Here is a 16191-nt window from a genome sequence, read left to right on the forward strand (position 1 = left end):
GTTTTTAAGTGTATCTATTTTATATTAGGTTTTAATGTGGTATCTGTACACTGCCCAGAGTCCCTTCGGGGAGAGGGGGCGGTCTATAAATTTAATAAAATAAAAAATAAAATAAAATAAATAAGCTTAATTAATTCTCTTGCTAGATCTTATATTTGAGGCTAATTTTAACTGTTATTGTAATGTAGGTACTGATGAGTCAATATGAAATGCTTGCATATACCTCTCTTCATCTTTTAACTGTGTTGTTTAAATTATTAAAAGGAACTAAAATTGTTTTAACTTTCATAATAATAATTGAGAACAATCAACCAATGAAACAGTTTGCCTTCAGAAGTTGTAGGAGCTTCATCACTGAAAGCTTTCAAGAAGAGACTGGCCTCCCATTTGTCAGAAGTGGTGTAGGGTCTCCTGCTTGGGTAGGGGAGTGTTGGACTACTAGATGACCTATGATGTCCCTTCCAACTCTGTTAATCTGTTAATATATTGAGTGCCTGTAGAAAACACGGCTATTCTTGAAAGGGTGGCGATTGATATTATTACATGTTTATATCTTTTTCATAAATACTTCATTAATAGAAGTAATGTAAAAATTATAGACTTACACAAGTGTCATTAATTATATCAATTGTCTGTGTTGCTTTTGCAAACAAAGGACTTTATCATTTGGAATGAAGTCCAAGTAAAACTGACTGTTAAATTCAAAGTCAACTTAAAGGAGGTCCAGAGAACTGAGTCTCTAATTCCATTATAGTTGGATAAATTATCTGCTTGCAAATTTCATTTCAATGTTTAAATGAAAGGATTCTGAAAAATAAGACTAAGAACAATGCTGAACTTTTAAAAACTTTATTACTTTATATCATGTCTGCTTAGCACTAAGATAAATAAATTGTATTTGTTTACAAACAGAAAACTCCATGGTACCAGAAATTAAAAATAATTAAGTGTTACAGTATTTCCTGTAGTGGTTAGGTTACTGTGTTCAAGGAGTAGTTACTATAAAACACTAACTGGAGACATACACTGTCCATAACTAGTTAAGTGAGATGCTCCGTTTATTCAGTGTACTTCAGAATATAAATATCTTCAATATGTAATGCATTACCAGTATATGCCAATCATAATATTCTAATATTTTTGTGCTTCCTGAATTATTTCTCAATGGCTGTTGAATGCTGCAATTGTAACTACTCTCAACAGTCTTATCACTTGGTTAATTAGCAAAGAGGCAAAGGGAAAATCCTATTCACATCAAACTTATATTTGGAAAAACCAAATCCATATTTTTTGTTTACAACAGATATATTAAGAACTGCTCAGTTTGCTTTTGGAAATTTAAGGAACTAAGATCTGTAATTTAAATAATCCGCATCAAACCATTCTTGTACAATAAACATTCTATTCATAGAAAAGTGAAACCTGTATATGGTCATTAACACTACTACACATCAAATGCAGACACACATAAAAGTTGGAAAAGGAAGAAAAAAAGAATTTCAGAGAAAAAAAACATGATGAAGGATTAGGATATTAACTACATACTGGACTAAATTGGCAACTGAAATTTAACATCTACTTGGGCTTGTTTTGCTAGGGTCACTATTTCAGAAAGTTTCACAACCTGGAAGACAAAACAGAAATTCCTATGAGATAATCTTTTTAGAAAAAGTTAAGGCAATACAAAATCCTACATGCATATTAGTAAGTCTTTATTAATTGTAAGCCCACTTGATTTTCAATCAAATTCAAGTTATTGCCAAGCTGAAAAATAGCCTTAAACCTCCCACCCCTTTTAGGAAGGTACCTAAACAGATTCAGTAAAGTAACTACATCAAAAAGATTGGCAAATTTGGACAGGTTAGGCCCGTGATGGCGAACCTATGGCACGCGTGCCAGAAGCGGCACGCAGAGCCATTTCTCCTGGCACGCGGAGCCATCACCAGTTCCTCTTCCAGGTTCCGGCGCAGCAGCCAGCTGGTCTTCACGTGCATTGGCGTGCCAGAAAGCAGAAGTGGAGCTGCCCAGTGCGCATGCGCACGCCAGGAAAATGATTTTTGTTTCCAGTGTGCACATGTGCATTGGCAATTTGGTGATCTGGTTCCTGGCACCATGCACACGCAAAAAACAGCAACAGGAAGAGCAACGGCCACGCGTGCCAAAAGAGCGCGGAGAGGGGTTCTCAGCCATCATTTCTTAGTGGAGTAGAGCTGTGGTCGGGGCTTCCCTCCCTCCCTGCCTGAGCGGGCTTCTTGCGTGGCCCCAGCCCTCCAGCCGGTGGCTCATCTGCGGTCCGAAGTGCCTGGCCGGCTCAGATGCCTCAGAAAAGCAGCGGCAGCCAAAAGGGGAAGGGCAGGAGCGGGCGGATGGCCCCTGCAGCCAATCCCATCCCAGCCAGAAGCAGCACTATGACAGCCACCGGGAGCGAGGGGGCGGCAACAGCAAGAACAGGCTTTCCTCCCTCCCCACCTGAGCGGGCTACTTGCACAGCTCCAGCCCGCGGCTCTGATGAGGATCCAGTCTGGAGCGCCTGGCTGGCTCAGGCGCCCCAGAAGAGCAGCAGCTACAGCCACAGGGGGAAGGGCAGGAGCCACCGGGCAGCCACCGCAGCTGCTCCCACGTCAGCGAGCCAGGCTCAGTGGCGTCTTTATGAGGGTAGCGTGCCTCCCTGCCAGCAGCTCCTCCAGCATCCCAGCTGGAAGCAGCAGCGCAACAGTCGACGTTACCAGGGGCAAAGGGGTGGCGGTGGCGAGAATGGATGACCGCTGCCCCTTTGTCCCCCAACAGCGGCTGTTGCGCTTCCGCTTCCAGACGGAATGCTGGTGGAGGAGCTGCTGGCGGGGAGGCGAGCTACCTGCATAAAGACGCCGCCGAGGGCGTGGCAGAATATATCCCGGCTTGAAGTGGCAGCGCTCCAGACTGCTCAGAGACTCATCAGAGCCGCGGGCTGAAGCTGTGCAAAAAGCCTGCTTGGGCTGGGGGGGGAGGGAGGGAAGCCTGGGACAGCCCGTCCTCGCCATCGCCACCCCTTCGCCCCTGGTAGCGGCGGCTGTTGCCCTGCTTCTTCCAGCCGGGATATATTCTTCCAGACCCTTGGCGACATCCCGGTACCAGGGGCGAAGGGGAGGTGATGGCGAAGACGGGGGGTCCCATGCTTCCCTCCCTCCCACCCCCACCCGAGCAGGCTTCTTGCACAGCTCCAGCCCGCGGCTCCAATGAAAATCCACAGTCCGAAGTGCTGCCACTTCCAGACGGGATATATTATGCCATGCCCTCGGCAGCGTCTTTATTCGGGTAGCTCACCTCCCCGCCAGCAGCTCCTCCGCCAGCATCCCGGCTGGAAGTGGAAGCGCAAAAGCCACTGTTGGGGAAGGGACAAAGGGGCGGCGGTCGCCCGTTCTCGCCACCACCACCCTTCGCCCCTGGTAACGGCGACTGTTGTGCTGCTGCTTCCAGCCGGGATACTGGAGGAGCTGCTGGCAGGGAGGCGAGCTACCTGCATAAAGACGCCGAGGGCCTGGCAGAATATATCCCGGCTGGAAGCAGCAGTGCTCCGGACCGCAGATCCTCATCAGAGCAGGCTGGAGCCGTGCAAGTAGCCCGCTTGGGTGGAGAGGGAGGGAAGCCCTTGTCTGTCTCGGGTGGGCAGGGGAGGCTGTTTTCACCCTCCCCAAGCTCCTTGAAAGCCTCTCGAGCCTGGGGAGGGTGAAAAACAGGTCTATCGCAAAAGGGGGGGTCGCACATGCATGCGCAGGGGTGCACGTGCACGCATGCGCAAGGGGGGTCGTGCGCATAGCATTATGGGTATGGCACGCCCTTGTACGACCCCCTTGCGCTCCCCCCGCTTTTGGCACGGGAGCCCAAAAAGGTTCGCCATCACTGGGTTAGGCCAATATGATGGTTTCCCTGTGGTTTTCTGAAATGTGTATATAGTCATGAGATCTGTATCTGTAGCTCAAGTTATATTTCTTGTAATCAGAGATGCCAGTTTTAACATCACTGTTCTTCCACTTTGTCCATATCATTTCTTCATCTTATCATGTCAGTTTTATCCAAACTGATTTTACTCTTTAGATACTTTCAATTTCACACAAATCATCTTGAAAGTTATGATTCTGTGGATGGCTTTCTGAGCTACACGCGCGCGCACACACACACACACACACATGATGTTGATGTTCTAATCTGTAACTGGTGACAGGTCATCAGGGCACTGAAACACAAGAGAGATGCTCCAGCACAGAGATTTAATATAGTGAACTTTATACAATTGAGAAGATTAAGTCGTAAATATATGCAAACTAAGCTTGAATTCATTTATACAAATTCTGCAACAGCCTGAATTCCTTAAGTACCGGTATATGAAATTTTGTCCCTACACATGCCCCTATTAACAATCTATGTAACAACTATTGAGAGAGTATCTGTGTGGTTAAGAACCAGTGGCAAAAGTATATAGAAACCTTTTCACTCACCATTTTAGCAGCTTCATCCAAGTCATCACAAGCAAGTATTTTCAGACCACTGTCTGTTATTATAGCTTTGGCATCATCAACTCGTGTACCTGCACAATAATATGGTTGTTTCAGGATTACAATATTACTTCTCTCAATTTCAATAATGTACAACATTCAGCTGCCACACCATTCCTTCCCACTGACTTTTCCCATGATTTACAGATGAAACTAAAAAAATTAGAATATTGTGCAAAAGTTCATTTATTTCAGTAATGCAACTTAAAAGGTGAAACTAATATATGAGATAGACTCATTACATGCAAAGCAAGATAGTTCAAGCCGTGATTTGTCATAATTGTGATGATGGGGCTTCCCTTGAAATGCACTCGTAGACTACAGTTGGTCCAGAACGCGGCCGCGCGGGTAATTATGGGGAGTACAAGGTACTCCCATGTGACACCTTTCCTGCGCGAGCTGCACTGGCTCTCTGTGGTCTACCGGGTGCGTTTCAAGGTCTTGATAACGATCTTTAAAGCGCTCCATGGCTCAGGACCTAGCTACTTGCGGGATCGTATCCTGCCCCATACATCCCTGCGACCAATTCGCTAGCACAGAGAGGGACTCCTCCAGGTGCCGTCCACCAGACAATGTCGGGGGGCGGCGTCTAGGAGTAGAGCCTTCTCTGTTGCGGGCCCAGCCCTGTGGAATGACCTTCCCCCGGATATTAGGACTACCTCTGACCTCCGCGTCTTCCGGATAAAGCTCAAGACGCACCTATTTCAAGTAGCTGGCCTGGCTCAACCATAGTTCGTTTATACTGCTCCTGACGGGTTTTTTAATTTTTGTGACTTTTAGACTTTTATTAGGGGATTTTAAACTATGTTTTAACTGTCTTTTCTTATCTTCATACCTCCTCCATGTACACGTGTTCGTTTATTCTGTGTGTGTATTGTCCATATTGTTTTTTATGTGTTTTATTGTACGCCGCCCCGAGTCCTTCGGGAGAGGGTGCGGCTAAGAAATAAATTTATTTTATTATTATTATTATTATTATTATTATTATTATTATTATTATTATTATTATTATTATTATTATTATTATTATTATTATTATTATTATTATTATGGTTTACAGCTCATGAAAACCCCAAATCCTCAATCTCAGAAAATTAGAATATTACATGCAATCAATAAAACAAGGATTGTACATAGAACAATATTGGACCTCTGAAAAGTATAAGCATGCATATGTACTCAGTACTTGGTTTGGGCCCCTTTTGCAGCAATTACTGTCTCAATGCGGTGTGGCATGGAAGCTATCAGCCTGTGGCCCTGCTGAGGGGTTATGGAAGACCAGGATGCTTCAATAGCCGCCTTCAGCTCTTCTGCATTGTTCGGTCTCATGTCTCTCATCTTTCTCTTGGCAATGCCCCATAGATTCTCTATGGGGTTCAGGTCAGGCGAGTTTGCTGGCCAATCAAGCACAGCAATCCCACGGTCATTGAACCAGGTTTTGGTGCTTTTGGCAATGTGGGCATGTGCCAAGTCCTGCTGGAAAATGAAGTCAGCATCCCCATAAAGCTTGTCTGCAGAAGGAAGCATGAAGTGCTCCAAAATCTCCTGGTAGATGGCTGTGTTGACCCTGAACTTAATGAAGCACAGTGGACCAACACCAGCAGATGACATGGCTCTCCAAATCAACACAGACTGTGAAAACTTCACACTGGACTTCAAGCATCTTGCAGTGTGTGCCTCTCCATTCTTCCTCCATACTCTGAGTCCTTGGTTTCCAAATGAGATGCAAAAATTGCTCTCATCAGAAAAGAGGACTTTGGACCACTGAGCAACAGACCAGGTCTGTTTTTCTTTAGCCCAAGTAAGACGCTTCTGACGTTGTTTGTTGTTCAGGAGCGGCTTGACAAGAGGAATATGACATTTGAAGCCCATGTCCAGGATCCGTCTGTGTCTGGTGGCTCTTGATGCACTGACTCCAGCCTCAGTCCACTCCTTGTGAAAGTCCCCAACACTTTTGAATGGCCTTTTCCTGATAATCCTCTCCAGGCTGCAGTCATCCCTGCCGCTTGTACACCTTTTTCTTCCACACTTTTCCCTTCCACATAATTTTCTATTAATGTGCTTTGATACAGCACTTTGGGAACATCCAACTTCTTTTGCAATTACCTTTTGAGGCTTTCCCTCCTTATGGAGGGTGTCAATGATGGTTTTCTGCACAACTGTCAGGTCAGCAGTCTTTCCCATGATTGCGATTCCTACTGAACCAGACTGAGAGACCATTTAAAGGCTCAGAAACCCTTTGCAGGTGTTATAGCTTAATTAGCTGATTAGAGTGGGACACTTTGAGCCTAGAATATTGCACCTTTTCACAATATTCTAATTTTCTGAGATTGTGGATTGGGGTTTTCATGAGCTGTAAGCCATAATCATCACAATTATGACAAATCATGGCTTGAACTACCTTGCTTTGCATGTAATGAGTCTATCTCATATATTAGTTTCACCTTTAAGTTGCATTACTGAAATAAATGAACTTTTGCACGATATTCTAATTTTTTGAGTTTCACCTGTATATATAGGCCTCTAAGGCTCTAGGAGTTGACTTTAATGTCAAACCTGTCAAGAATGCATTTCTGAATTAAACTGCTTTATTATCATTCCAGCCTAGTTTTTAGATACAGGCCAATAACCAACAGCTTGATTGAGCACAATTGCCCATCTACAAGGAGAAACAGGCACAAACATGAAGAATGGAAAATTCCCAAAAGAACAGAATTTTCCACTGTTTTCTGTTTAATACTACCATATTTTTCGGAGCATAAGACACACCTTTTCCCCTCAAATAAGAGGTGCGTCTTTTACAATGAGTACAGCATTTTTTGCCTCCTGAAACCCCGCCCCGTTCACCAAAATGGTTGTGCATAGCTTGTAGGAGACTTTCAGAGAGCTCCTGGGGGCTGGGCAGAAATGAGCAAAAAAAATGGGCCTTTTTTTTTTTACTCAATTTTGCCCCTCCCAGCCTCCAGGAGCACTCTATAAGCTTCCTAATGCCCTTTTTTGACAAAAAACAGGCCCGTTTTCGCGAAAAACGGCCGGTTTTGGGAGGTTTGCAGAGTGCAAAAACTTTTTTTTTAATTTGCCTCTTCAAAACCTTGGTGTGTCTTATACTGCAATGCGTCTTATACTACGAAAAATATGGTAAGTGTGCACTTCCCCTCCCCATGGACATAAATTAAATTTAAGCTATCTGAAAAAAACTGTTTGTAAGCATAACCAGATCTCACTTGGTAACTGGTCTTTACAAAACAAGGATATTGGGAGAGGGTGGGTAATGGAGTGCAATACTATATGTGGTAGAGAGCTAAGCAATTGCTCTAAGTTCATATAGTCTTTTAACATATGAATATTATTTCAATAGGTATTAAGATTTTTTTTTACTGTCAATGGATGGATGAAAAAAGCAAAGAAGTCACTCACTAACACAGTTTTGGATTCACCTATGTTTGGAATGCTTACCTTGTAACCGTACAACAATAGGTATTTTTAGATCCAAATCTTTTACTGCCATAATTATGCCTTGGGCAATCACATCACACCGCATAATGCCACCAAAAATATTTACTAGAATAGCTTGAACCTATATAAATAAGTAATACATGTCATTATATGCTGAAGAACTACTAAAAGTAAATATTCTTTAATATTTTCCAATTTATTTGAATTTGTTTTAATCAATTTATGGAACATAAGCATCTAATAGTCTGTAGACTATTCATACATCTGCCATTCACCTTGGTAGGAATGGGTTGATTTCTACATAATGGAATAGACTTAAAAGATTCAAGTTGCTCCTTTTTAAGTTATTATTTATTTGGATTCCTCCTCCTTAAAGCAAGGTGGCTAGCCAGACTCAAGAAAATTGGGGAGGAGATCTTTTGCAAGTCTTTTATTCTGATAAGAGTAAATGTTACAATTACACAGGAAATGCTACTTCCATATTCATATTTAGATAGGCATGCTTAAACAAATTTAAAAAAATCAAAGACCCAGCATACAATTATCAATCCAGGAAAGCTCAAGTAGGAACCAGACTAGCTCCATATACTTCTTGCAAAAAGAAGTTGGTACTTTATTATTATTTCTTCTCTGCTCTTAGAACTAGAAGTTTGTAAATATTACCGTGTTTCCCTGAAAATATGACAAGTCCTGAAACTAAGGCCATGCCAGATTTTTGCGGTGGGTAAAAATATAAACCCTCCCCCGAAAATAAGCCCTAGTGAAGTGGTGGGTTTAGCCAGAACAGGGGGCAGCCCTTCCCTTCCCCGGTCACCTCAGGACTTCTTGGCCCCTTAATCGAATCAGCTGGGCTGCTTCGTTCACAAAACAGCTGAATCGCGGGTGCCGCTCAGGCCTCTGCCTCCAGCAAACACCGGTCACTTTTGCAGCCAATTGCGAAGCCGGAGGCCAAGCAACACAACCCAAATGCCTCATGCCCTCCTTGCCTAACTGTGACAGTCACAGCTCGCAATTCCGTCCACGGAACAGGAAAAGAAGGTATGGAAATCAATACACCTGGGACATCGGAAGAAGCCATGCGAGGAGACGCTGCTGCCGAAGTGCAGGAAATCTCCCACCCACAACCTGCAGATCGTCCTTTCAAAGGAGTTTCACCAGGATTAAGGCGACACAAACGCCACCTTCAGCCACCTCTTCGTCCTGGTGAAACTCCTCTTTGAAAGGACGATCTGCAGGTTGGGGGGGGAGGAGAGATTTCCTGCACTTTGGCAGCAGCGTCTCCTCGCAGGGCTTCTTCCGATGTCCCAAGTGTATGGATTTTAATGCCTACAGGTCACTTCTCACCTGCATATTCACATTGAAGGCTCAAAATGGGGCGCTTTTGCAAATGGCTTGAAAATGAGGAGGGAGATATTCCTGCCTCTCCCCCTGTCCTGAAGGTCAGCACAGACTGAGAACAGGATAAGAGACGAAATCCCCCCTCCCCATTTTCAAGAGGTTTGAAAAATGCCCCATTCCAAGCCTTCACATTATCCAGGATTGCAGGATTGAAGGCATGCAGGAGAGAGGATTTTGTCTCTTATCCTGTTTTCAGTCTGTGACCTTCAGAACGGGGAGAGGCAGGAATATCCCCCTCCATATTTTCAAACGGTTTGCAAAAACGTTCCATTTCGAGCCTTCAGCATAATCCAGGATTGCAGGATTGAAGGCTCGGAATGGAGCATTTTTGCAAACAGCTTGAAAATGGGGAGGGGAGATTCTCCTTCCTCTTACCCTGTTCTGAAGCTCAGCACAGACTCAGAACAGGATAAGAGGCAAAATCCCCCACCCCACTTTTCCTGGCAATCGTTCTTTCCTTGGGATCTCAGCACAGACGCACATCCCCCCAAATGCTCTATTCGAAGCCTTCTCTGTGTCTGTGCAGAGCTCCCAAGGAAAGGATGGTGTGTATGTGTGTGTGAGAAAGAGATCCCTAACACCCCCCCCCCAAGGCAGCCACATCCCTCCACTAACCTGCTTTCCTGCTCCATTCTCCACTGCCACGTGCAGTAGTTTGTGGGACTACTTCCAACTTTGCGAGATCTTTTTTTTTTTTTTTGCGAGAATTTGGAAGGTATGTGGCTGCCTTGGAGGGGGAGTGTGTGTGTGTGTGTGTGTGTGTGTTCGTTCGTTCTGCCAGGAAGAGCCCCCCCCCCCACGCAGCGAGGCCAGAGCAGCACAGTCAGCTGTTCCGCGGCCAGCAAGCAGGGCAGGCCAGGATGCAAGGAGAACTTGGGTCATTGTGGCCGCAGGCAAGCAGATGGTGGGATGGAGAGGGTGGGGCTGATGTGCTTGCTGCTTCCTGCACCTGCAAAATAATAAGCCCTCCCCCTTTAATAAGCCCAAGGCCATATTTTGTGGGTCAAAAAAATATAAAACCATGTCTTATTTTCAGGGAAACACAGTAGTGACACATTTTCAATTTAAATAGCGAGCTCTGGCATATGCAGCAAATCAATAGTATAAGTACGTTATCTAGAAAAGGAAGAAAATAATGTAAATTCCTGGAGGGATAAAGTGGCCTATCTGTTGTCCAAAATATAATAAAAATTAAAATGTGTAGTTTAATAAAGAAGCAAAGGTGGCAAAATATAAAGGAAAACTACTGATACAATATTTGTAGCCTATATTTCTACAGAAATATTTATGTTTTACATAATTGTGTGTATAAACTGCCACATCTTTCTGAATAGAAAAACAGATATAAATGGAAATATTGTTTAAAAGATTGAAAATCAGAATCCAGGAGGGCTGAGTAAAACTGAGTTGCTTATTGACTGCAAGGCCAAAAAGCTCTTGGAGAAGTCCTCTCAAACTGTGATGATGCATTAAAGTGGGGCTGCAGCAAAAAGAAAAATTTCAGTTAATTATGCAGCAGACTCTTGGCAAAGTAACAGACCATGCTATTCAAAAGGGTTCTTTTTAGCTGACAGATTCATGGGGCTAATCACAGCATGTTATGTGTATCTAGTTATGAGTTTATAGGACACTAGACAACCCATGTCCCCTCGGGTCATCCTTACAGATTTATTTCCTTACCAGATTCCTCAATGCTTTCAAAGATGACAGAATTTCTAATGTATACGGAGTTCTCAACTTACAACAGTTCATTTAGTGATTATTCAAAGTTATAAAGGTATTGAAAAATGATTTACTGTCTGAGCATTTTTCACATTTATAACTATAGCAACATCCTCATTATCTCTACCCTGTTGACATTCCAGAAATTTTAAGAGATCTGGTTGTTCTCCCAGACTTTGGGGTAGGTTGGATGGGACTCCATTGTTAGATATGTTTGCAATATGTCACATGTGTTTGGTTATAATAGTCTGGATTTGCAATGGTGTTTATTTCCCTTGTGTTTCTATTTTTTTGTAACATTTGCAGAGTCCCAGGGTCAGGTGATCCCCTTTTGCAACCTTCTGATAAGTCAAGTCAATAGGGGAGTAAGATTATCTTTAATAAGCATGTTACTAAATTATCAACTGCAGTGATTCACTTAACAACTGCAGCAAGAAAGTTTGTAAAATGGGGCAAAACTCACTTAGCAACAGACATTTTGGCTTCAATTGTGGTCGTACGTTGAGGACTACCCGTACTGTCTTCACTGGAAAAGCTGTGATACATTCAGAGATGTATCTGCCTGTAAAACAGTCCATATTGAACTGTATAGCACAGTTAAACATTAGAACAGGGAATATTTTATGAATGTAATTTAAAAAAAAATTTTTAGAAGTTTAAAAAGTTTGCCAAATTTCAATACCATGAGTGTTATGGGTCCCAGATTTTGGAGAAATTCTGCAAGTTAGCCCATTGGAATAGCTTGATTTGAAAATATTTGTCCTATGATCATCATTTTATAGAATGGAAAAGAATATCAGAGTTGGAAGAGACTTTGGAGGTCTCTAGTCCAAGCCCCTGGTCAAACAGGAGAAAATATAACATTTCAGACTAATGGCTGTCCAGTCTCTTTTAAAAGCCTCCAGGGATGGAGCACTCACAACTTCTAAAGGCAAGCGGTTCCACTGTTGATTGTTCTCACCATTAAACTTTGCCTGGTTAGAGGTTATGGGATCGAGAGTGTTAGTAGTATATATATATAATATGGAAGTATGGCCATCTATTTAGATTTAGAAAGAGTTAGTAGGTAGCAGAGGCTACAACAAATTAATGAAAGCTTAAGCAGAACTAGATTTAGTCAGTCATTGAATGGGAAGCTGCCAGGGAGCCAGATGTATACATTTTACTATTACACTATAGAAATTTATAGATAAAAGAAATTTACTTGCTTTTAGCTAAAGGCCTTGGCAAAGCAAGGACACAAACAACTTTAAAACTGGCTTTTTCACAGAGGATTTAATGCACAAGTGAAAATAGTGAACGTCTTACAAATATTCAGATTCAGATTTAAACAATTAATAAACAGTAACACGATTTTTCTACACAAGATTATAAGCCTGTGCACACTTTTTAGTAGACAGCATACTGAAAGCTTTTTGAGACTTGTTTCTTAATATGAGAATATAGTATGTGAGATTATATTATCTATAAATACTCAACAGGTGTTCTGACAGAAAAAAGTCCTTGTTTAAGATACACTAGCCCAGCGATGGTGAACCTTTTTTGGCTCGCGTGCCATAAATGGGGGGAGCGCAGGGGGGTCGTGTGCAGGAGTGTCGCACCCATAATGCAATGCGAGACCCCCCCCAGTGCGCATGCACGCACTACAGGTGTGACCCCCCCCCATTTTTGCATGCTTTTTTCTCCCTCCTCAAGCTCCAGAGGCTTTATAGGAGCATGGGGAGGGCGAAAACAGCCTTCTCCGCCCCCTGGGAAGCTCTCCGAAGGCTTCAGGGACTTCCAGGAGGCTTCCCTGAAGCCTCCAAAGCAGTCAAAACGACCTCCAAACAAACCGGAAGTCACTTCTGGTTTGCTCGGAGGGTCGTTTTAAGCGCTCCGAAGGCTTCAGGGACCGTCAAGAGGCTTCCCTGAAGCCTTTGGAGTGCTCAAAACGACTCTCCGAGCAAACCAGAAGTGCGTTCATGAAGCCTCTGGGGGGCCTCCGGCGGGAGGGGGGTCTTTTTGCCCTCCCCAGGCTCCTATAAAGCCTCTGGAGCCTGGGGAGGGTGAAAAATGGCTTTAAAAAAGGGTGAACTCAGCTGGCAAGCTGGCCAGCTGACAGGGCAGTGCCTCGCGTGCCCTGACAAATGGCTCCACGTGCCACCTGTGGCACGTGTGCCATAAGTTCACCATTACTGCACTAGCCTTTGGGTCCTCCAGCTCAGAAAAAGTTTGAAAGAAAAAACAATGAAATAAATCAAAGATTCTGTTCATACCTTTTTATCTGAAGTTATAAGCTTAAAGGCCTCAGTTACTTGTTGCACTGTAGCACCACCTCCGACATCAAGAAAATTTGCTGGAGTGCCTCCATGAAGTTTAATTATATCCATTGTAGCCATTGCCAGACCAGCTCCATTCACTAGAGTGAACGTGGGGTGGGCAGAGAGAAAGACAAAGGGTGGGGATAAAAAAGAATCACTACGATCCAGAGCATCCATGTTTTAAGCTTCCTACAGTAGATGAGCAAAACATACCCAGGCATCCAATGCTTCCATCTAATCCTATGTAATTGAGATCTGCCTTTGCTGCATCTCTGTCTCTCTCATCCTCCTGGGTCCAGTCCTGCAGGTCGAAGATTTTCTGCTGACGATAAGCCGAATTGCTATCAAAATTTATCTTTGCGTCCATACACATCACTTGGAAGACAAACAAATTGTGTTTAGACCCCTTAGCACTAAAACTTAAACTTCTCTCCTAGAAAAATATGTTCTGGAAGTTAGGTGTGATGTTACACTACTACCCTTTCCCCCTCACTAAATGCAGTTCTGCAAAATGACAGATAACTGCATTCTTTGTGATCTAATATGAGTCAGTGTAACATGTCTGCCTTCTACATTGCAGGTACTTGTTCTGAATTTTTGGTTTGTTTTTAATCTTTTATTAAAAAAATACTGGACAAGGTTGTGTCAAGATTCCAGCCACCCTCCTCTTTCTTTATCCCATAATACTCTGAGACCCAAGTAGGTTAACTTTTGACTGAATGACTGAATTCACAGAATCATGGAATTAGAAGGACATTAATGCAGTAAATTCTTCTACTGCAGTAGAAGAACACTAAAGATAGCCATCAATGCTTGAATTCAAATACGTAGATCTAGAATCCATCCCTTTTGGAGGCAGTCTGTTTCATCATCATCAGATTATTCTTCTAAGGTTTAGTCCAGTAATGAGAGTGGGGAACCAGGGCACCTCTAGAGGACATTAAACTCATTATCATTTTAATAAACATGGAATAAGGTGAGGGATTATTGTGAATCAGCAACATTTGGCGTTCAGATGCTTACCAATTATAAGAGGATTTTTATCTAAATCCTTCCCTGGGGGGGGGGGGGGGGATTGACTAAACCCACTGGCTCTACTTCCACTATTTGGAGCCAAGAAATTGATTCCTTCATCTGTGGCAGCTTTCAGTATTTGAAGATGGCTGTCATGTCACCTCTTCATTGACCTTTCTCCAGACTAAACATACCAACTTTCCTTATAGTATTTGATCTCCAAGCACACCATCAATTTCATCACCCTTCTCTGGATACATTCCAGAGAATTTGTCAACATCCTTCTTAAACTGCAGTGCTTAAAACTGAACACAAAATTCCAGGTGAGCTCTGACCAAAGTAGAATAAAGTGATAAAGTGACCATTACTCCTTATGAATTGGGCACTATGCATCTTGCCAGTTTAGCTGCTGCATAATGCTAATACGAACTGATCTGTATTTAGATTTGGTTTACAACTCTAGAATCTTTATGCATGCACCCATCCTTATTGTGCTGCAACTTCTCTGTTTCTTTATCCAAAACTGATATAAAGTTAGTAAACACTACATTGCATCTCATTTGTCATTTCTTCCAAATAGATCAGACTCACTGAAGAGCATTCAGTACAAATACAATCAAACAATTATGACAGATAAATATCTCTATAAAATAGTACAACCTTCTCTATATTTTACTAATTTGTTAAAGAGTATAACAACCTTGCCAAAATCAAAATATATTACATCATAAGACTTCTATGACGTACAAAAAAGGAGGCAGCATTAATTTGCTTTTAAAGATTGCATGCTTATGATGAATGTTTTTTTTTAAAATGTGGCATAGTTTGCTGAAGAAACCATAGATTGAGGCATATACAATGCTAAGCCATCCTTATATTTAACTGCAGCTGCAGTAAATTGGTCCCAACACTTCTAGAATACTAATGATGTATAGCATTTTACAAGAGTACCATTGTGAAGATTGAGTAGCAATATGGACATAAAGATTGCCCTTCCATCATACCATGATATCTCGAGTACGTTTTATTGTTCATAATTTCCTTTTTAGTGAAACTAGAATTGGATACTGAAACTTAAGATTTTTATATGTCATCATACTAAAGAAGTCCATGAGAAAGTACTTTACCAATCCCTGTTGAATCTTCAACCATTGGATTTATTTCTACCATAGTGGCATCAAATTTAATGAAAAGGTTGTATATCTTAATCATATTTTCAGCTGCTTCATCTACCAAATTAGCAGGAAATCCCATTTTCTGGGCTAGCTAAAAAGAAAATAAAAGAGGAAGATAGTAAGAAACCAAATACTTTGTAAATATGTTACAAATAAATATGCATAGCATACATCTAGGACACTCAACAATAAGTGTTATCTGTAGTGAGGGACCCTCTGTTCTCCTCACAGATGAACAATATTGCCAACATTCCTGTTACATTTCAAAAATTTTGGAAAAACCCTGATGAAAGCAATACATTCACATATAAAGCATGAAGCCTTTCCTTCCGTAAATTTGTGCTGTGATCTTCAGTGAACATTCAGTTATTCCTCTTGGGGGGAAAAAATAGAAATCCACTTGTAGTATAGTTTTGATTAAGCATTGTGTAACTAACAAACCAAACAAAGGTAAACTAACATTTTTGTTTTTGTTCCTAATTCAATTTCTTCTTTATTTTTAAATTTAAATTTTTATGAATTTTTAAAAGGTTTCAGAATGCATACACACCTTCCATTAAAATATATATTGAGCCTGTGAATTATGACACTGAT

General features: G+C 42.2%; 1 protein-coding gene across 2 annotated transcripts in view; it reads right to left on the minus strand.

Annotated features, from left to right (window-relative positions):
- Positions 1 to 835: 835 nt before the first annotated feature.
- Positions 836 to 16191, minus strand: part of SUCLA2 (succinate-CoA ligase ADP-forming subunit beta) — a 42299-nt gene continuing 26943 nt past the window's right edge. For both annotated transcript variants that reach the window (XM_081942933.1, XM_081942932.1), the window contains exons 6-11: positions 15550 to 15688; positions 13622 to 13783; positions 13364 to 13506; positions 7989 to 8109; positions 4476 to 4564; positions 836 to 1624 (exon numbers count right to left, since the gene is read on the minus strand). In XM_081942933.1, the coding sequence (XP_081799059.1) occupies positions 1550 to 1624; positions 4476 to 4564; positions 7989 to 8109; positions 13364 to 13506; positions 13622 to 13783; positions 15550 to 15688 (729 nt within the window). In that variant the 3' untranslated portion in view covers positions 836 to 1549. The remainder of the gene's footprint in view (positions 1625 to 4475; positions 4565 to 7988; positions 8110 to 13363; positions 13507 to 13621; positions 13784 to 15549; positions 15689 to 16191) is intronic.

The sequence above is a fragment of the Natrix helvetica genome (assembly GCF_964273705.1).
Source record: "Natrix helvetica genome assembly, chromosome: 2".
In the NCBI taxonomy this organism is placed as follows: domain Eukaryota; kingdom Metazoa; phylum Chordata; class Lepidosauria; order Squamata; family Natricidae; genus Natrix; species Natrix helvetica.